The sequence below is a fragment of the Anarhichas minor genome, unplaced genomic scaffold, assembly GCF_050575085.1.
Source record: "Anarhichas minor isolate MPS153535 unplaced genomic scaffold, ASM5057508v1 ptg000005l, whole genome shotgun sequence".
NCBI classification, from domain to species: Eukaryota; Metazoa; Chordata; class Actinopteri; order Perciformes; family Anarhichadidae; genus Anarhichas; species Anarhichas minor.
The window spans coordinates 1,087,865-1,109,405 of record NW_027466451.1 but is presented as its reverse complement, the minus strand read 5'-3'; the positions used below and the strand labels follow the sequence as shown (position 1 = coordinate 1,109,405).

The following is a 21,541-nucleotide window of genomic DNA, read 5'->3' as shown; positions in this document are numbered from 1 at the left end:
CTGGCCACCTCATTATAAGTCCAAAAGTCACCCTATGTTCATCTTTGTTTTGGTCTCCATCAACTCTGGCTCTTTAGCTGCTAAATGCTCCACTATGTGAAGCTGATGCTGGAAACGACTCTGAGAGAGCAGATCCAAACAGTAAGGTTTCGTGCCATGGAACCGAAACAATGACCTGAAAGACTAAAACAAAATATGAATATGGGATACATCATTGTGTAAGATGCAAAAATCCTGTGCTGAACAACTCTTTAACCTTCCTCCGGTCAAGGTGGCTGCCTTTTTTTAGTCACAATAACAAGGCCACCCACCTCAGTATCATCTCTTACATCTCTGCCACACAGGAACACGTTCCTTCAGAGCCGTGTCAGGAGTAGAGCAGAGGCTGACGCACCAGGATGTTGTGCAGAATGTGTTCCCGTCAGATGTTGTTGTCCTTAGTTGTCATCTCTAAGGACAACAAGCCAGCTGACCTGCCGGTCCCCAGTCTCGTCACACTGATCCTCCATCTGCTGTGTCTAACAACAATCTGACGTGCATTTACAGCCGTCCTGCAGGATGAAATCAAGAGTTAAAGATGAAGTCTAACATCCAGAGCTTTCGTCGCCAGTCAACACTTGACAGCTGGTCCCATTGATGTGAAATTTACCGCAGACGTTCTTGATCCCCAGATGTTGGTGACCTGCTGACCTTTGCTCTAGTGCCACCATAAGAGACAAATGTGCATACGAAGACGTAACAAAAATCAAGTGAAGAAGCTGGTCAGATTGAGTAAAATCTGAGTTTTAAAAAGGTTTTATATGGATAGATCTCAATCATTTGCACTAACTTTATGTACTGAACTTAAATCTGCAATGAAAGAAATTGCTGACAAACCCAGAGATTTATTGTATAGAACCACCGCCCAGGCTACACTAACGCTCTAACAACCGGTGTTGGCCGATTCAACACAACTGTATGTGCTGCACCGATCCGTCGTCGTAATCACCTTGAGCTCCGTAACACCCAGCAGGGCCTTCACCCAGAGGAGCAATGGGACCAACAGGAAGTCTAATTCTAGACCACTTCCTGTATGACATTCCTGACATGAGCTGCCTTCCTGCCAGACTCTCCGTACGTATAGCACATCTGTGGTTCACCTTTACATTCCTGCATATGTGCACGTAAAGGTCTCTGTGGTATAATGTAATGACATGGGGGAGTATTTAAACCTAATAAATAGATTTGTCTGGGACATTGGTTTGAAATAACACTGTTTTCAGCATGTTTTCTATTGGGAAGAAAATGGAAATATTAAAGTCATAAATTAGAATTATTAGCTTTTTGTACCAGCTTATGTATGAAAAACTCCTGCCTGGATTGGTCAAGTTCATAAACATATTTTGTAGCCATTTCAATCCATTTATTGTATAGATAGCTCCAAGTGCATAGAATGAGAGTTCACATAAACATTTATGACAAAGTGACAGACTGACAGGTGGAAATACATGTGAAAGAACAGAGACATCAGGCAGAACAGACTACATTCATTCTTTTATCTCATCTGCTGTATTACACACATAATATGGGTTTAAATATGTAATTATATGGGCTTATGCATGTGCAGTAATACAAATCATGTACCTGGGAATGTGAGGGAACACCGCGAGGCACTAGGAGGTAGAACCCCCAAGTGATGCGTTGTACTGGCATTTTAACTGGTTACTTCTTTAGTAAAAAAACAAAAAAAAAAAAAAAGACACCAAGTGTAGTTCAATCGCATTATTTAGAAACATCAGCCAAATATCAGCCTGCTTCCACCTAGACTGGATCGACTGGGCCCATGATCCAAACCTTATTATTTCACCCAACAGAAGCAGATACCGTATGTCTGGATGACTACGAAAGGCTCCAACGATCTAGCATTCCTTCTATATTCTAATAACTCGTAGTGTTTCCTACCATTTCAAATATATTCTCATCCTACATTAGTTTAGTAGAGTTACAGATATCCTTCTCCTTCAATATGTATTAGTGTATCTATATAAATGTTTTAATCCTTTCGGTTTAAATGATACAAAAACACAATACGATTCTAAATACATGTGTAAATTATCTCAAAAATATAGAAGCTACAAGAAGTTTCATTTTAGCTTCTGAAAGTGACCCAAATAAATTGCCAACAAAGGCGAAAAGTCAAAATAAAACTAACTCTGCAAATAATAGTTAAAAAAAACAACGATACAGATTGGATTCAGATTAAAAAAAGAAATAAACAATAGTTTGAAAATCAAATAGATACCTCCCAAAAAAGAAAAATTTATATTTTAACTGTGAAACAGAGCCGTTAAAGAAGAAGCTCACCTCTGAGATAAAGAATCTAAACCCTGATGGCCGCTCGTCTACCCTACCTGCCACATAAAAGCTGCTTCCACTGTGTTTTTCATGAACACCAGGCAGCTGAAACTATAAGAAAGCACATGCGAGTGGGTTTGCTGGCTTAGTGATGTAGTTACAGTATGCTCTCCCTCAGGTTCCCAATGCTGGACGGGTTCGACTGCTGACTCTCTGTTTGTGCTGCTGATGTTTGGTTCCACGTGTTAAAGTCCAACAGCACTTGATTGAGTTTCTCCATCCAGTCCAGTCTCTCCTGTTTGGTGTCGGCAGAAAACCAACACCTGAACAAGAACAACAACCATCAGCATTGTGAGAACCGTCAGAGAAGCCAGAGCTGCCCGTTATAGATGCTAGTGAGCCTGTATAGCAGGGTAAAAGACATTGTCCTATTTTGGTAAACTCACTGTAAAATCATGGACAACCGTCTTCTTCCACCAAATGAAGTCTAACAGTCATCATACTGTCAAAAGACATTTCTAGAAACAACCCAGTCACCGATGTCACAAAAGGCGTTTCACCATCAACCAACAAAAGTAAAACACCCTCTGACTGACTGACATCTATCTATCTATCTATAGATATATATCATATATATATATATATATATACACGATTGTAACGTTGATTACAATCCATATTGTTTGGTTTTTACTCGGTCTTACTTGGCGCTGGCGTCTTGCTGCTGTGGGACGTTGCTGACCAGCTCGAAGGTGAAAGGTCGAGCACACGAGTCTCTCTTCACAGGCCTGACGCACTGACTGTGGGAGCTGGACAGAGAAATGCTGCCCTCTGCATCCTGGGGCATGAAAAACAGAAAACAAGAATTAATTGAAAAGTGACTTGCCGACTTCGTCTGCATGTCTGTCTGTACCTTTGTTTCTTTGTCGTTGGGGTGATTCCAGTAGTACATGTTGCATCCCACCAGAACAAAATATCGGCGATGCCACACCCCGTATCCACTGATCAACTCAAACATCGTCTGGGAACAGATCCAAAAAAAAAAAGAGTGTTTAATGCAGTTTCAAACAGTTTTCCAACATTTAAGGAAAACAGTATGACACTAAACTAAAAATTGCTTGTTAGCCAGACGAGACGAGCAGAGTCACATTGTGGTTTGACATCTCTCAACCCTAACCTGAAGCTAAACCTTGACTCCCGTCCAGTCAGTGACCTCTCCATCATCACTGAGGTGTCCTCGACTCGGACTTCAAGTGTGTGACACTAAATGACCAGCTGTCTTTTGCTGCCAACACCTCTTCAACAACCAGCTCCTGCAGATGCAATCTCCACTCGCTCCTGGCCTCTGCACATCATCCAGAACGCAGCAGTCTGGCTGGTCTTCAACCAACCCCCTAGTTCTCCCACATCACCCCGCTCTTCCACAGCCTGCACTGGCTCAGACTCAACACTGATTATTGCCTATCGTGCTGCGAATGCCCCAGGCTCATCCTACTTCCAGAACGTGGTCAAACCATACATCCCAGCCCCTCCACTACGTTCTGCTAATGTCAAACGCCTTAACCATTACCCAACTACCGCTCTACAAAATGTTTGCCGTCGTGGCTCCCCAATGGTGGAAGAAACTCCACATCTACATCAGAAACTCCACACATCTTCCATCGCAGACTGAAAACTCTTTTCAGACTGCACATGGCCCATAGAATATTATCTATTGTCTTTAAATGGAACACTTTAGGTAGACATGCGTATTTGACTCTTCTTCTTGGGGTTGTACCCACATATTTGAATGCACATATTTTAAGTAGCTTTGAATAAAAGCGTTTGCTCAACAAATGTAATGTGACGTAAAGATGTCATTGTAATGTGGTCAGACAGTTGTGGAAAATAAGCAACATCACATTACTAACCAGGAAACCGTGGTGATGGACATTAGAGTGACTTTCGCTGTCCAGTTGCAGGTAGATGTTGCCCTCTAGAGGTGAGAGGAAAGGCACCTGCGGTCCAGGGAAGAGATGGGGAGACACGCTGTTAAACTGGTACGATGTGGAAGACATGAAGAGAAGCAAGAAACAGAAAACTATGTCTTGAAGAATTTCATTCCAACATGCTCCTCATTTATTTTTGTTAAGAAAAGCAACCTGAAATTAAACTGACTTTCAAGATATTTCATTTATAACTGTTAGACACATTGAGCGTCACTATAAGTAGGCATCACCATGGCGACTACTGCGTTTCGGACTGAAATCCTTCTTATCGTACATTTAGACGGTGAACACACACACACACACTGCTACACAAAAAAAAAAAACTGGTGAAATGACAGTGACTAATGATGATTGATTAGAAGTGTAGTTTCTATGCTGCTTGTTTCCTCCTGGATATCAAGATGAAATGATGCAAGCTTTTAGCAGAGAAACGTGTACAGAGAACATGTCTACAAATACATTTCACAATGAATACACATCAAGGGTTTGTGCACCAGGAAGTAGATATCCCTTGAAGCACTGACACACTAGGTTTTTTCACATGTACTGACTTTTGGAGTCAATAGAATAGATATTGCCTTTGACTTTTCAGATCAAATGGGAAAGAGCTTGACCTAATCAAATGGAAGTTCATGCACAAACAAATACTATCAAGACTGAGGCGGCGGTTAATTTGTACGGTAAGAGACGAGGTTAGTTTTTGCAAAGGGAAACGGTGAAGGGTGAAGGGCTGGCAGCGTTGTGAAAACCTTTTCCTGAAATTCATCTCCCAGCAGCCTCCTGATTTTGCCCTCAAGTTTCATCTGAGGGGAGGAAGAAAGACAGAGAAGGGGGGAGGGAGGCAGACATATTACATCACCAGTGAGCTCAACCATGTGTGGAAACTTCTAACAGAATAATAAAAGCACCCAATGGGTGAATAGTGGTGCCTGTAGCACTGTGCTTCTTCTCTGGTTGGTCAGTGCTGGAGGTCAGAAATGAAACGCAGAGAGGTGCTAAACCTGGTGACTGTGGGTGTGTGAAATGGGCCATGCTTTTACCCTCTGAATGCTTCAATTCAATTAACAATTACCAGAAGAAAATATTTACTGTCTGCACTTACAAAACAATCCATCAAACTACATGAAATGTTATTGTTTACTTTCCAAACTGACAAAGATATCCAAGTTGATGTAGCTAGGGCTTGTTTCATAGAACTGAAAAGTCTCGAGCAGAATCTATCGGTATCAATCTATTGGTTCGTTAATTTTTAACCATCAAAATGATCTGACTGAGCAACACTCCGAGGGACACATTTCAGCAGCAGACACTGTCTCCTGGGGCAGAGTAAGGCGGATGTGTATTAACCTTTAATAAAAACAGAGAGTGCATCCCTTCTCAAACACATGTTGGCAGTATGTACCTTATCCAGAGGGAACTTGCTGTGTCCCAGCGAGGACAAGGTGATCTTGTGGGAGCCCACCAGAAAAAAGTTGCTGGAGCGACGAGTGTTGAGAGCAGGAAGAGCAGCAGCTGAAGGACAGAGAAGCTCAGAATGAAGACTCATATCAAACTGAAATAGTCAGTCAGTAATATGCTTGACTTGCAGTAGAGTTGGCCCCATATAAAATTCACATTATATTTTTCGTATACCGAATGTACTATAATAAATACTGTCCAAAATAAACTCAACTTACAGGTCAGACTGTTACTGGATCTCTGTTGAAAACAAAAGAAAAGGTTTGGGTGAAATGTGAAAAACAGCAAGACATACTATAATATCTAGGCATACTCACTGTGATAGTGTTCAGAAGCTTTCTTGGTGTGACCTGAATGTGTGAGGACAACATAATGGACTTAGATTGTCATTGATAATTGCACACCTGGCTCATTGTTGGGCTCACTGACTCACCCGTGACTTGGTGGTGGTCCGGTCCACGCTGCAGTTACTACCTGATGTGTGGGACTAGGAGGCACAAAGACCGGCACATTAAAAAACAATTATATTATATTATATTATATTAAGCTATTTAATGCTGTTATGACTGGCATAGTCCCACGTCAGTGTTATGGAACAGTTTTATAAATAAAATAGGAAACTTGTAAATGTGAATCTACAAAGGGGAACACACTTCTCGAACCGCTATTGTATTATTTCAGCTAATATTTTATGAATATGCAACAGGGCTGCCCATCAAAATGTCATATGTTTTGTCTCACCAGGCTGTAGACCTCCACATCAATCTCAAAGGATGAGCGGATATCTTTCCTGAAATACCAAGAAGACAAACTATATTATATGCAATCATCTATAAATTCATATAATATATATAAGTGAGCAAAATCATATTTTAGAACCTCAACATGAGATTGTCCAAAAAAGTTCGCAAATTTGGCTTAAGTTGTCTGAATGTGACCATGTGTCAAATCAGAAAAAGACAGTAAGTAAGATGCAAATTGACTTGACTTAAATGCAGAAAATTGGTGCCAGGAGCAGTGTATGAGATGTGTCAAATGAAGTAACCACAAAGCAGCTTACAGAGTGACAGAAGTCGGGAAGGAGATGGTGTCTCCATTCTGAGCATCAGCAGCCGTGGCCAGCGGGGTGGCGACGATGTTGCAGGGCCCGTAGCGGATCAGCACGAAAAAGTAGTGACTTGGCCGACCTACATTGTTACATAAAAAATTCAATAATTTCAATGTAGATGTCAACCACTATATTATTAAATAAGCTCTGCATTTTGAAATAGTTATTTTCTATTTTACAAATGCATCAAAATAATGTTAAATATGAGGCAGTGTGCTACCTGTGCGTTTGTGGGAGGAGCAGACAAATTCCACCTTGAGAGGCAGCTGGATCTTTGTGATGCCGACGGTCCCTCTGCAGGCCTGCTGGGAAACATACTCGCTGTCCTCTCCTGACTCCGAGTTCCTCTCCTCTCTCACTCTGGCAACCTCTGCCAGCAGGGCCGAGCGTTTCTCACCTGAGAGAGACACGGAAATAACAAGAATTATAAGTAACAGAACGATACTAAAACTAGAATGCCTCCGTCAACCAGTCAAGTTGCAGTATACATCCATGTCTGTCCAAAATGTCCTCACTTTATCATTTTATACTATTAGACATTTGTGTGAAATTGTCATAATAAGGATATGAATCTTGAGTTATGGCCAAAAAAAACATGTTTTGTGAGATCAGTGACCTTTGACCACCAAAATGTTATTAGTTCACCCTTGAGTCCAAGTGGACGAATGTGTCAAATTTGAAGAAATTCCCTCCCGGTGTTCCTGAGATATACAGTGAAAGAAATAAGTATTTGATCCCTTGCCGATTTTGTAAGTTTGCCCACTTACAAAGAGATGAATGGTTTATAATTGTAATGGTAGGTTGATTATAACAGTGAGAGACAGAATATCCAAAAAAAAAAACACAGAAAATCACATCATATAAAAGTTATAAATTGATTTGCATTTGATTATGTGAAATAAGTATTTGATCCCCTAGCAAAACATGACTCAGTGCTTGGTGGAGAAACCGTTGTTGGCATCACAGAGGTCAGATGTTTCTTGTAGTTGGTCACCAGGTTTGGAGACATCTCAGGAGGGATTTCCTCTTTGCAGATCCTCTCCAAATCCTGAAGGTTTCGAGGCTGTCCAAGACCAAAGAGCTGTCGAAGGATGTCAGACCTGCACAAGGCTGAATGGGCCAAAAGGCTGGAATGGGCTACAAGACCATCCAAACTTCTGGATTTCTTTTTGATATTTTGTCTCTCACTGTTATAATAAACACACCATTACAATTATAGACCGTTCATTTATTTGTAAGTGGGCAAACTTACAAAATCGGTAAGGGATCAAATACTTATTTCCTTCACTGTATATATGGCAGACGGATGACACGAAAATATATTGCCCCTGGCTAATTTAATAAAAATTAAGAAAAACTCTTTTTAGGCTTTGAATACAATTATTCAAGCTTTGGAAAGTAGTAGTAGAGATGAAATTCATATTAAAACTAGGGTGGGCAATTTATTTTAGAAGCCTTTTTGTTCCATTTATTGAAATTGTCTTTATGTCCCAACAGCAATCAATAAATAAAAAAAAGAAATCTGATATTTGTGTCTACCGAAGACCTGTAATAAACCCGTCCAACCATTTCAATCGGCCCCCATGAAATGTTTGATACTTAGACACAACTGACAAATATGTGGAATAAGACAAATGAGTATCGAAAACGTGTCAAAGTCAGAATCCATCAGCGGATTGGTGGTTGTTACCAACAATAGCCATGGTAGTTGTTTACTTCAATTACTATAATGTTATGTGTTTTATGTGAATGAGACATGAGGACGTCTCTCTCAAGGATTTGTCCCCCAGATGTCCCCCAAATATCTTACAGGAGACCAAGAGTAGTTTTTCAGCTTCAGCCTCCTCCAGCGAGCCCCGTCCATGCTCCTCATCAGTACAGCAGCTCAGAGCCTGCAGGGTCTGGTTGATGACAGTCTGCAGCTTCCCTGCTTCTTCACTAAGGGCCTGGACAAACACAGGGCAACAGAAAGACTGTGGGTTATTCACTGTACTGGATTGAAGTCAATCAAAAAAAACATGTCAGCAATTGACTGAATTAATAGTATTTTACAATACATAAGGCATGTACATACTTTGATCTCATCCTGAATACAGATACACATAGATATGCAGTAGAAACATGGCAGACTGCGTGAGGAGGAACCCACTCCCCATGTAGATATGAAGGGCTCATTCTAAGCTAACGCAAACAGAGCAATTGTTAGTTTCAAGTGATTATAAACTTAAGATAGTTATACTACTACTGGATTACTATATTCCATTTTTGCAAAATCCTACACACTGGCCCTTTAAGCAGAAAAGCCTAACAAGTGACAAGGTTTGCAAATAAACCTCGACTAGAAATCATATAGACAACACATCTCATGTTATTATAACCTTTATATTTTTGCATTTTCCCTGACAAATAAACTAATAAATTAAATACTCAGTGACGTGTGAAATGGGTTGATTAACAACAACAGTTAATGGGTTTATAATGCTGAAGACAGCGCTTCACACCGTGATTTTCTCCTTGGTGTTGACGGATGGTTGAGGTTGGAACTTCTCTGGAGCTCGTCTCTGAGCCCCAGGAGTGACACTCTGAATGGTGGGCAGCTTACTCTGTCTTTGTGTGCGGTATGCATCAATACTGAGAATCACAGAACAAACCAAAATCAAATCACAGACACATGACAGTACCAATCAACTACCCAGGCAAATGCAACAATATGGATTATCATTACTGCTCCTTCAAAAGAAAAGCTTAAGAAACAGTAATTAAAGATAAGTGAAAATAATGACAATATATGACAATTGAAATACAATGCCACCTTTACGTTACAGAAAGATATTTAAACATTATGGCAACCAAATTCCTAGTTATCCTATCTAGTCCAATATAATGATGTAATATCATAGCTTTAGTGAGGCCTATGGGCCGGCTGGTCAAACATTTGATTTCCATCTTTTAAAGCACCTCAATGTTCTACAGTGATTATCATTGTATTTTTATTTTAAATAATTTAGCATTGTTATTTCAGCTCTTGTGCTTTATGGCCAAGTCACCAGTGTGAGGATATGAATGGTTAAAAGATTCTGCGGTATATAACATATTGAGAAGACAACCGACGATTGAAGACGGAGAACTCCAAACAGAGTTAGTACAAAGGGCTATGCTGTTATTACCTGTATAAAGGAGCAGATTCAGCATGAGGGGTGGTCGTCTCTTCTGGAGTCAAGAGCAGAGAGGAAGGATTGGACTCCTGGCTTGCTGCCAGTCGCTGTTGGTGAAATATGGAACATTAAATATTTTTCCAGGTTCTGAATTTATCAGAGAGCTCCCCTAATGGAACCCAAGCATGGACAGATCACGTTTTAAATTCATCTTACCAGAGGGGTGACCACAGCCTCTACAGACTTGCTGAGAGGAGAGAGGATGCCGCTGGGAGGAAAGGTCAGCTCATCTCTGTTGCTTTCAAGCCTCTTGCTCTCATCGCACTCTTCTTCACTCTTCTCCTTCTCTGACTCTGTGTCTATCTTGTCTTTGTCTCCAGGGCAAACACCAATGCCACTGTCGTGGTCCTCGATGTCTTCATCGCCCCCCCTACCCTCCTCCATCCTTCCAGCATATTCCAGCACCTCCTCGAACATCTGGTCGATTATTTCAGCCGTGTTGGTCTCATCATGAGAGCTCAGCTCAGCATCTGTGGGAAGAAAAATGTGTGAGGGCACTTTCTAAAACAAAAAAGGAGGACGGGTATATGGTTGCTGAGGTCCCACACAACTAGGTGTTAAAATTGAAGAAAACGCACAACAGATGGGCACCATCCATCTTGTTTCACTTTTATGCCCGGTCATATTTATTCCCTCGAGTACACCTGTGCAACACCAACCAGCTTGTGTCCCTGTATTGGTCTCTCTACTTGAAGATGAATATTTCCCAACACACTCAAGCTGAAACATTTTAGATTTGTAAAGATACACACTTCTCTAAATAACATCTGTGCATGTTCAAACATTTAGTCACCCCGTGATTATATTTAGAAACGCCCAGTACTTCCAGTGGTCAGGGATTTCTGTCTTACCAACAAACTATTTCACCCATGTGCTTCGAAGGAGTTTCCAAGTTGTCCTCAGGAGTTCACACCTGCATCTTCTTACTGTTCTCACCTGTCTCTGGCTCTGTCCTGGACTCCGTGGAGGTATTGGCCTCAGACAGGGTTGAGTCATTGATGAGCTCAGGCTCCAGGATGAAGGTGACTTTCTTTGAACACAAAGTTTCTACAACACCTTGCCTCCCATCTACTGTATCTTGCTCCATTTGCTCGGTCTCCAAAAGGTGATCTGACACCTGGAACTCTGTCAAACTCTGGGCTCTATCTTTTCCACCAGTGGCTGATGATTCATCCTGACGTTTTGCTATGTGTTTAATATTTCTTTCTAGTTCTGTGTACCGCGTCTGTGTTTCTGTCAGACCAGAAGCCTCCATTAGTTTCTCCCTGCCACTTCTGTCCGACTCTAGATCCATGTTGTCTCCTTTTATGAAAACTGTCTGGATCTCATTTGACTGTTGACACACATCATCCCTTTGACTACATCCTCCTGTGTCTTTCTGATTTGGTTTTATTATAAAAATATCAACATCTTCTGTATCCTCATGAAGTCCTCCACAGGACTCCATGTTCTCTATGTCTCTGCTTGAACTAGATGGGTGTTTTACAGATTCATCTAAACATCTCTGTAACTCAGGTCTAGGTTTCTCATCTTCCTGCATTTCAGAGGAGCCGCCCATCTCAGCAGAGACATCCCCCAAATAACATTCACCCTCCCGGATGTCAGAGGGTTCACTGTGATCTGCAACACAGCCGTGTTTCACTTTTTCTACTCTGGATGACTCCAACTCCCTTTCCTCCTCTTTCACACACACATATTCCTCCTGTTCTCCAGCTACGATAGACTCTTCCTCGTCTTGAGGATATCTCCACAAACGTAACTCCTCATCTGTTGAAGGCTCAATCCCCTCTTCACTGTATGAAGAACCATCTCTTTCTTCAGGTGAAAACACTTCAGATCCGCCCTGTTCAGTTACTATGGAAACATCAACTGTTTCCGTCTTGTCGGACTCCTCTGCATGAGCTGATTCTAGCGAGCTTTGCTCATCAACTGTAGGCAACTCTGACACATTCTGGTTCTCACTGAAAGGTGCTTTGGAAAAACTCTGATCCTCGCTAAAAGACAACTTCAAGACAGTCTGTGGTTGTTGGGTCCCTTGCTGCTTGTCTTCAATTCCTTCCTCCTCGTGGACTTCATCACCTTGATGAGGATTTTGCTCCTTCCATCCCGTGTGCAGCTGCTCCTTATTGGTGCTGTCAAGCCCTACGGGAGCTTCAGAGTCACTGGGTGCCCTTTCACCTGTTGAAAAAGTAGTCTCACATCTTAACACCAGGATACATAAGCTTCATACTTGATATACATCATAGCAGGTACAAAGATTTATATCCATTTGTTTTTATGGGAGGCCCGATCTGGATTTTTGGGTCCGATCAACGGAAGTATTTCTCTGCGCAAACGATTCTGCTTCTCTGCTCTTCATTTGTGTGTGTGTGTGTGTCTGCTCGTCACTCTCTGTTTAGATCAGGGGTCGGCAACCTTTTTGATACGAAGTGTCACATTCAAATGACAAAAGCACTAAAAAAAGAAGGCTGCCATCCTGAAAACATCCAGATCTGAGTTGAAATCATTAAGCAACCAACATTCCAACAATCTCACCAATAAACCTAACAAATACTGCGAAGGAGGCCACAGTACTAGCCACGAAATACAGGTGGGAAAAATAAATCCATGAAGCAACCATAAATAACAGGCTGCACAACAGCTAATGGCTGTGAAAGAGACCATTTGCTATGCGGATAGAGGGAACTTCAACATTTCCAAAAAACTCTTGCACACTTATTGCTAGTGAGCTGTTGGTTAAGCAACCATGGGCTAGGTTGCCTCTGCCTGGTTTAGACGAAACTGTCAAATATATGGAATAATAATAATATACGGAACTTCAACGACAAACAGCAGTAATACTAGGCTTGCAGAAAAAATAGATCAGATAGACGCTGTGAGCTGGCCCGCAGATCTCAGCACAGGCAGTTCAGACAGAATGCTGACCCGAAAACATTTTTGGGGTATTGGTGGACTATTGATTTGTGGAACTGTTTTGGATCATTACTCTTCTTGCAAAGTGACATCAGATTGTAACTACACATTCATTCTTAAAATTAGGTGGCCATAGATCAGAATTGTTTAAGGGTTATACTACTAAATTTATATTATATCGTTCTAGGCGGTTTATAAAATTGTGGCGCTCCAATTTGAGTGACTGTGTATGATGAGGATCATGAGTGTCACCGTTTGGGAATATTTTAACAGGGTATTGAGTAATTATTTTAACAATTGTCATACTCAAGTGCAATGGGCTACAAAGGACTGGAAAAAAGTATTGATGGGGCCACAATAATGGTCTTGCAGATCAGTTTAAGACATTGTTTGTATCGACCTAATTCTGAACACTATAAAACCAAAATATGTTTATTTCATCAATGAGGACCGTATAAGGGACAGTCAATTTGCCACTTTTGCCAATTCACCTGTCCCACCTGAAGATTGCTTCTCTTCACATGATGTAGTAGCTTCAGTGAAGCTGCCATCTATCATCTCAGCGTCACCATCCATGTGCTGGAAGCAACGATATCAGCACCAGGAAACAAAAATAAGAGATTTATTTGACATTTATCAATGTAACATAATCAAAGTATATGTACAAGCTAAAAGATAAGGAATACAATACTGCATCTTGCAGTTATTATATTGACAGTGTATAATGAAAGGGGCAGGAAGGCATGAAGCAAAGTATTGAAACTCAAACAAAATATCGAACTCTGAATGCCAACAAACACCAAACAGCCATTATAACCAGTGGAGTAGAGCAAGTAACATCAAGGTGGAGTTATGCTGAATAGTCAAAATACATACCCCTCCAAGGTGACTGTATGTAATACATAAAGTTTATGAAAAATATATGAAACATAACGTGAATTTGTGACGTTCATCTCTGTGAAGCAGTGGCTTACCATGTCATGGTGGTTCCATTACGACATCTCAAATGAGAGTTAAGGTCCGCTGCGGTTCATGACATGTTGGTGAAACGATAACCCTTTGTGTGAACAGCCAATTTCCCAAAAACACCACCAGACTTAAATAGGCGCACTATTAAAAAGGTGAACTCCCCTCCTCTAAAGAGACAAACACCTGGAGCCACGTAAATGGGTAATTCTTCAAGCAAAAGTTGCTGCTGATATATTTGCCTTGTTCGGTTATTCAATTTAATTCTCATCACTGCCCAAATCCCTATTACCCATTCCGTTGGCTCCAAGTATTGGCCATTCGTCAAAGCTCAAAAGTGACCAGAAAGAGAAGGGTTATTTGGTCACGGACTCACATCCCAGAGCTTCAAAGGAGGCCAGCGGACTCTCCCTCTGGATCTAGGAACCCAGGCGGAGGGAGATGAGGGGCCAGAGGGGGTCCATCCCTGCTAATGTTTACATTAACCGGTGTGTAAAACAAAAACTCAAACAAACTGGCTCACTAAACATGCAAATATAAAAATCACATCCACAAAAACCTATTTAAAACATGAGTTGCCATTGGTCTGTAGAGTATGTTGCCGTTATTGTACTGAATATACGCCATGCCATACAAAGGGGACAACCTATTTGTAAATGCAATAACCATTGTGTATCACTTAATGGCAATTCAAGAACTAAACTGTCTGGTATTGAAACACTATAGACACTTCTCATCTATCATCAGAGAAATGCTGAAAACAGTCAAGAATTAAGTTAGACAGACAGACAGACAGACAGACAGACAGACAGACAGACAGACAGACAGACAGACAGACAGACAGACAGACAGACAGACAGACAGACAGACAGACAGACAGACAGACAGACAGACAGACAGACAGACAGACAGACAGACAGACAGACAGACAGACAGACAGACAGACAGACAGACAGACAGACAGACAGACAGACAGACAGACAGACAGACAGACAGACAGACAGACAGACAGACAGACAGACAGACAGACAGACAGACAGACAGACAGACAGACAGACAGACAGACAGACAGACAGACAGACAGACAGACAGACAGACAGACAGACAGACAGACAGACAGACAGACAGACAGACAGACAGACAGACAGACAGACAGACAGACAGACAGACAGACAGACAGACAGACAGACAGACAGACAGACAGACAGACAGACAGACAGACAGACAGACAGACAGACAGACAGACAGACAGACAGACAGACAGACAGACAGACAGACAGACAGACAGACAGACAGACAGACAGACAGACAGACAGACAGACAGACAGACAGACAGACAGACAGACAGACAGACAGACAGACAGACAGACAGACAGACAGACAGACAGACAGACAGACAGACAGACAGACAGACAGACAGACAGACAGACAGACAGACAGACAGATATATATATATATATATATATATATATATATATATATATATATATATATATATATATATATATATATATATATATATATATATATATATATATATATATATATATATATATATATATATATATATATATATATATATATATATATATATATATATATATATATATATATATATATATATATATATATATATATATATATATATATATATATATATATATATATATATATATATATATATATATATATATATATATATATACATACATACATACATACATACATATATATGTGCGTGTGTGAGACAGGTGTACAAGATCACAAACCTACCTGAGATAACGAGGGATCGGAGTTGCTCCTTTTCAGCCAGGCGTTCTCACTGATGGGTTGGAAAGGCAACCCGCTCAACTCCTCTTCCCGTTCCTGATCAGTGTAACCATGACAGACATTCTCAAGTTGTTATTACAAATAATCTGTGTGTGTAAATGATTTGTATCATCAGGCTATAGAATATATTTGCTCATCAGAGTATGAGAACATGAGAGCTAGAATGGTGTTGATCAAAGTATGCATTTTAGCAAAAGAAGGGCTCTAAACCAACCTGGCGAATGCGAGAAGCCTGCTTGGAGCTGGGTGCTGGGGTGACGTGGAGTTTCTGCTGAATGGCAGACACAAAGTTGGAGCAGGTCCTCGGGGAGGCGCTGGCAGGGCTTGGTGTTGGAGTGGGACCAGCCTGGAAGACCGGCACTTTAAAACGCTCCATTCGCTGATTAAATTCTCCCTGACCTGGAAGGAAAACATTTATAGAGATTCAAACATAAATAGAAATGAAGAAATTTTTTTATCTAAAACAAATGGTAGAAATATTCTAAAGAAAATGTAATATAGAGTATCTGCCATTACCATGTTCCAATCTGATATATAGATCTACCTATATAACACAGCAGTATTGTGTGTGCTGCAAGTAGATTTGAGTTAGTAAAGCTAGTCCACTTTAATTGAGCTGCCCTTGACATATATTTTAAAAAAAAAAAACTACTTTTCATATATGTTTCCCAGCACCACTGAGCTCTAAGCTGCGTGACAACACTGAATGTCCTTTACTGGATGTGTCCCCGTTGCTCAAATATATCTGCTGGAAGTTTGGCAGATCCAACTCCTAGCATGGCTCCAATACTAACCTTTAGCATCCACAGTACTGTACAACATGAACATTTCAACAGGGGATCTAATAAAAATAAAAAATGGTCACGGAAACTACACCTGCCAGGCATTGTTCAACATCACATTGATTCTCTTTAGAAATGAGTTAATGGGCTCACTGTAGAGTTCATTTGTGAATTTCTGTAGCACAATGCCAATGCTCTTGTGGAATATTACTACCGTTCTGTTTTGTTAAACAATTTGTATAATACAAATTATTTCTGGCAGAAAGATCAATAAAATATATTTATTACAATAAAAAAAGAATCGACATACATATTAAGGTATGTAGATTCTTAGTTTGAAATAGTTTGTATTATACAAATATGTTGAAAGCAACACACTAAAAAGCTAGCCAACAAGCTAACTTATGGGGAAAGGTACTTTAAAAATGTGAGGCGACAATTTGGGCTCAGTGCAAATTTAGGGATTAAAGTGAACAACTAATTATAAAATAGATAAGTTACAATAAAAAACGGTTGGAAATAGATTAATTAAAACTACTCAATTAGCATTAGCATGCTCAATCAGGCTACATCCCCATTATAACAGCTAGCTAGCAAAATCTAGGAGACGGTGTCAAGTTATAAACTATGTACTTTGCTTGCTGTTTTAACGTAAATATCATCAAAGTATATTGACATCATAGCAGCAACATTACAACTGTTTCTATGTCTTTATGTGTAGAATATGTAACAGAAGTTAATATTTAACAAAACTTTCCTTTGCATTACAGTGCAGTAGTGTGTGTGGGCTGCACTGTGCACGCAGAGGGTTGTCATTTTCCTGGGATTCTGGTAAATGATCTGTACATGTGATGACGGATCATTTACCAGCATCTTCTGAGTGTAGTGGAGGGTTAGAATTCAATTGGCATACTTTTTAACCAATACATGCCTTAAGACCTAGTGTTGCTTTTTTATGTGAATGCAAAAATGCCTTAATGCCTGAGCTTAGTCACAATCACGTTAATAAAAAGTTCAGAAAGGCAAACGTTTGCCTAAGGACTTTGCAGCTAAATGTGGTAAATCCTTTAACGGACTGTGAACTCCCAGACTTGGCCCTTTAGCCACTGTCAGGTCTGAGATCACTCAGCCGACCCGTCAAAGGAGCCCGGAAATCGAATATAAAAAAAACTCCACAACGAGCCCGGAAACCGGATAATTTGAGTCTTTGCCTTTGATAGTTTATCATATTGTCTTTCATCTATCGTTATTTCAATGTCTGTTAAAAAAACTAAACAGAAAAGGAACACTGTATTCTATAAGTCAGATTTTCATCCTCAGAGGTTTTTGAATGTGTGTGATCATATACATCCTCACCAAGGAGATGCTCTCTGAAGCCCTTTTCATGGAAGATGACTGATGGGCTGTCAGCCCCAGGATCCGAGAGGCACCGCTGGGCCAGAGGAGCTCCCCCTAAAACAACAAACTACAATATTTATCTAACACACTGGATCCACACAGATTGTTAAGCACCTTGACAGTAGTTCTCATTTTGAATGCAGGAAATCCAGCTTGACTGTTGATCTTGGCTACCGTGGTATCTTGAGCAGTACCATAAACACAATAAACCCAAATACACTGCTATACTGTTGTAAGCCTGTCAATTATTAGCATGCCTGCTTCAACGGTGAAGGTTGGATTACCCTCTCGTCTCTGGGTGAGTTGCTGGACTCTGGACCGGACTGAAGGAACCATCGGCGTGTCCGGCTTTGTGTCTAGCTCAGCTAGGCGTCCAGAGGAGGATGCTTTAGGACTGCGGTTCTCCTGACCAGCTGCCTCCAGACGCCGCCTTTTCTGGCCATCATCCACCTCTGAGACATCAGATAGACAGACTCACAAGGACAAAAGTCACAAATATACCTGCAAAGACTGCTGTGATTATGATAAAGATATGTCTATGAACCTGTATTTGGCAGGTGCTAATTTCATTCTCTGCTATTAGCCTATCAATGATTTTTAATACAGGCAGAATCAAACCTGATGGGGAGAAGACATTGTCTTCAGAATCTGACAAAGGTTCTCTCTGTCTTTTCAAGTTGATGTTGGCACCGTTTTCCTCGCCACCTTCCATGCTGAGCTGCAAACAGTGACGGTAATGACTGTATATTTTCAGATGTCAAACCTTTAAGCACAACAGCAATAAGATATGGTAGTTTATTTAGCATTTACTCCCCTCTCAAAACACCTTCTTACTATTAACCTTACTAGGTCATGCAAATAATTATGATGGGCTAACGTTAATAGAACATAACTTAGGTAAATAAAAAGCTTAAACGAACGTCGTCTTTGCCAGGAAAAAAGGGCTAACATTATTAAAGCTAGCTTTTAGACGTTTTTACACAGACAGGGGAAACACTAATGTGGGATAAAAACGCCGCAGGATTATCACAAATAAAAGTAAACGTGCCAACGCCCTGCGTTTTACTTTCAGCTCAGCTCATTTTCTAAATTAAACACACATTCGTAGCAAGTTGTGTTAACTAGTCAGCTGACGTTAAATAATGTTACATAACTCGTTAACACTGCCAACACTAAAAAAAACATGCGTTCGTTAAGTTTAATTAGTAAGCCTGCAACGTTTCTATCTTCAAACAGTGAACACCTGTAACTTGAAAACTAGCTAAAGGAGCTAACGTTAGCTTGCTAGCATTAGCAACATTGTCCTATGAGTCAACTCAGGCAAGCTCATTTCAAGCTAATGTAGATATCTAAAATTGCCAGCGTAACGTTAGCCTAGCTTAGAATGACAAGCTAACTTTAGCCGCTGTTTCATACATAATATATGCTGACCAGGTTGGATTTTGACTTACCTGAAAAGAAGTCTGTATGAAACTACAGTCTGCAAGAAACAGGTCAACTGACAGAAAACAAGAAACAACCTTCTTGTTGTTTTATGCTTTCAGTGAGTCTCCTCCTTCAACTTTGAATTTCAGCGGGTCTTCTGACGCTTCTGACGCTTACTGCATACAACTGGAGTACCGTAAATACACTCGAGGAGGCGGAGAGAGGCTCAAGGCTCGAAGAAATCGGAATCCACGCCTTTTCCTGCTGAAAAGCTCGGAGTGAGAGGGAGGGCGTTTTACCGTACTCTCTAAACTAAACACGCAAAACAAGATTCCACAACCAATATGATGATGTAGTGGAATCTACTGGTGTGGAGTGTGACATAAAGCTTTAACATACGTAATAACTAACAATAAGATGGTATATGTTGAATAAAATCTGTACATGAATGGTATTTATTACACTATTTCTGTTATGTGTCAAAACCATAGATCATAAACACAGTAAATAGGCTGTTGAAGAGGTGGATTTTTGTAAACCTAAATTTATACTTAACCTTTCCTGAAAATGACTAATTGTGAGAATTAGCTAAACATTAAGATCCTACATTAAGCCTACAGATCTCCCTTGATAATTGATGGATGGAAGCTGCAAACAAATGGTCAAATGACACTAAACACTGACCTTGTGGGTCACCCATTTATCTCACAACTGAGACATGGATCGAGCATGGCAGGAATCTCAAGCCACTTGAGACATGTTAAATAATGTTTTTATCAAACAAAACAATATCTATTTTTAATGACCGTGTCTAGACAAGGGAGGAAGTATGGGTTTAGGTCATTTCTATATTAATGTAAAATGCTACCACAGGGACTATTAGTTTTCCCTAAGTAAGTTCTGACACATCAGTAGCTCACAGTAACTGAAACACAATCAACACATGCTTCTCAAATGTATCTTTTCATAGGGAGTAATTATGTTATATATAAAGCTCAGTGCATTGCAATGACAGCCCATTAAAAGAGAGATGCAAATCAGTTACAGATGATGATTAAGAGGAAATTTATTTGGTTGCAAATGCATGCACAGAGATGATCTAAATGGGTCACAGATGCACTGCTAAACCTGGGTTTGTGCACACGTCTGAAAACAGCTGATAAGATCTTGTGAGCATCATGCTGTCTCCATCACTTCTGTCTGCACCGCACAGATTTGCATAAAGGTGGAAACTGACTCATGATGTAGTTCACCCTGGAGGAGGCAGAAACCAGTATAATTTAGTGGTTGGTATTTTGTGTTTGTATTTATAACCCCACAACCCTCTGAATATTTATTTTTTTACAGCCAAAATGTTGAACTTTGACTTTTAATGCCCAAATAGTGTACATATGAATTATAGAGAAAATGAGACATTTTTGGTTTAAAGTGGCTTCAAGCCGATTTAATACATAGAAAATCCTTCTGATGAAAAAGTGAGCACTGTGGATAATGCAGAGTAGTAAGGATACTGTTTCTGGAGTTGGAATTCCCAGTGCTTATCTGCCACGTTATCAATGCAGCAGACTTAAACCAAAACTTTCTGTTTGGCTTGATTCTACTAATGGTAGGTAGAAAATATCCGGACTTGGACAGCTACTGTCTGGTACCGACCCTCCACACAGTATGGTTAGTCCTCTCAGACTGTAACAAATCTACAGCACTTGTTGCTTTTCAAAACCCATGGGCGGATTATGACATATTGGGCCCCTGATCACATGCAAAAGGTCCCCACAAAGGAGCAAGACTCAAAGACTTTATAGTTGTTCAGCCTTTTTTTGTTGTTGTTTTCTGTCTCTTTGTGGTTGCTTTGTCCCTTTTCATAGTCGTTGTGAGACTCTTTGTGTCTTATTTCAGCTGTTTTGCATCTCTATCTCGTTGTTTTGGTCTCTTTTTGTCTTGTTGTCTAGTGGTTTTTTGCCTGTGATTGTTTTGCCCTTTTATTGGAGTTGTTTTGTTTCTCTTTTTAGTTGTTTTGTGTTTTTCAAATTTATGAGCATGCATTTAAGAACTACAAGGTGAGAAACTAAAGTCTTGAAATAGATTTTGACACAGGTATCATCTCACAGGGCTTCAAATTCAAGA

The 21,541-nt window shown here is 40.3% G+C and overlaps 1 protein-coding gene across 7 annotated transcripts; it reads right to left on the bottom strand.

The window, feature by feature from the left end:
• Positions 1-1,380: 1,380 nt before the first annotated feature.
• On the bottom strand, positions 1,381-19,633 carry anln2 (anillin, actin binding protein 2). 7 transcript variants are annotated; one of them, XM_076075434.1, is made up of 24 exons: positions 19,444-19,631; positions 18,611-18,710; positions 18,250-18,444; positions 17,951-18,046; positions 16,027-16,211; positions 15,756-15,848; positions 13,508-13,595; positions 11,040-12,281; positions 10,260-10,573; positions 10,056-10,150; positions 9,390-9,519; positions 8,699-8,834; positions 7,109-7,285; positions 6,841-6,967; positions 6,522-6,570; positions 6,214-6,267; positions 6,098-6,130; positions 5,999-6,020; positions 5,725-5,834; positions 5,072-5,125; positions 4,245-4,370; positions 3,248-3,355; positions 3,039-3,172; positions 1,381-2,657 (listed from the first exon to the last, which is right to left on the bottom strand). In XM_076075434.1, the coding sequence occupies exons 2-24, from the start codon at positions 18,702-18,704 to the stop codon at positions 2,492-2,494; spliced, it is 3,828 nt and encodes a 1,275-aa protein (XP_075931549.1). In that variant the 5' UTR covers positions 18,705-18,710; positions 19,444-19,631; the 3' UTR covers positions 1,381-2,491. The 7 variants fall into 7 exon arrangements, with proteins under 7 accessions (XP_075931549.1, XP_075931519.1, XP_075931524.1 ...); XM_076075404.1 differs by having other exon boundaries at positions 3,039-3,355; positions 19,444-19,632; XM_076075409.1 differs by having other exon boundaries at positions 3,039-3,355; positions 13,517-13,595; positions 19,444-19,632.
• Between the last annotated feature and the right edge of the window lie 1,908 nt (positions 19,634-21,541).

Excerpts from the sequence above, each read along its gene's own strand:
- anln2 (XM_076075404.1), bottom strand. The coding sequence starts at position 18,704 with ATGGAAGGTGGCGAGGAAAACGGTGCCAACATCAACTTGAAAAGACAG. Across the intron at positions 16,212-17,950 it reads CTTCAGAGAGCATCTCCTTG|GTCAGGGAGAATTTAATCAG; the intron begins GTGAGGATGTAT and ends TTTTCCTTCCAG. Across the intron at positions 6,021-6,097 it reads AGCTTCTGAACACTATCACA|AGATCCAGTAACAGTCTGAC; the intron begins GTGAGTATGCCT and ends TGTTTTCAACAG.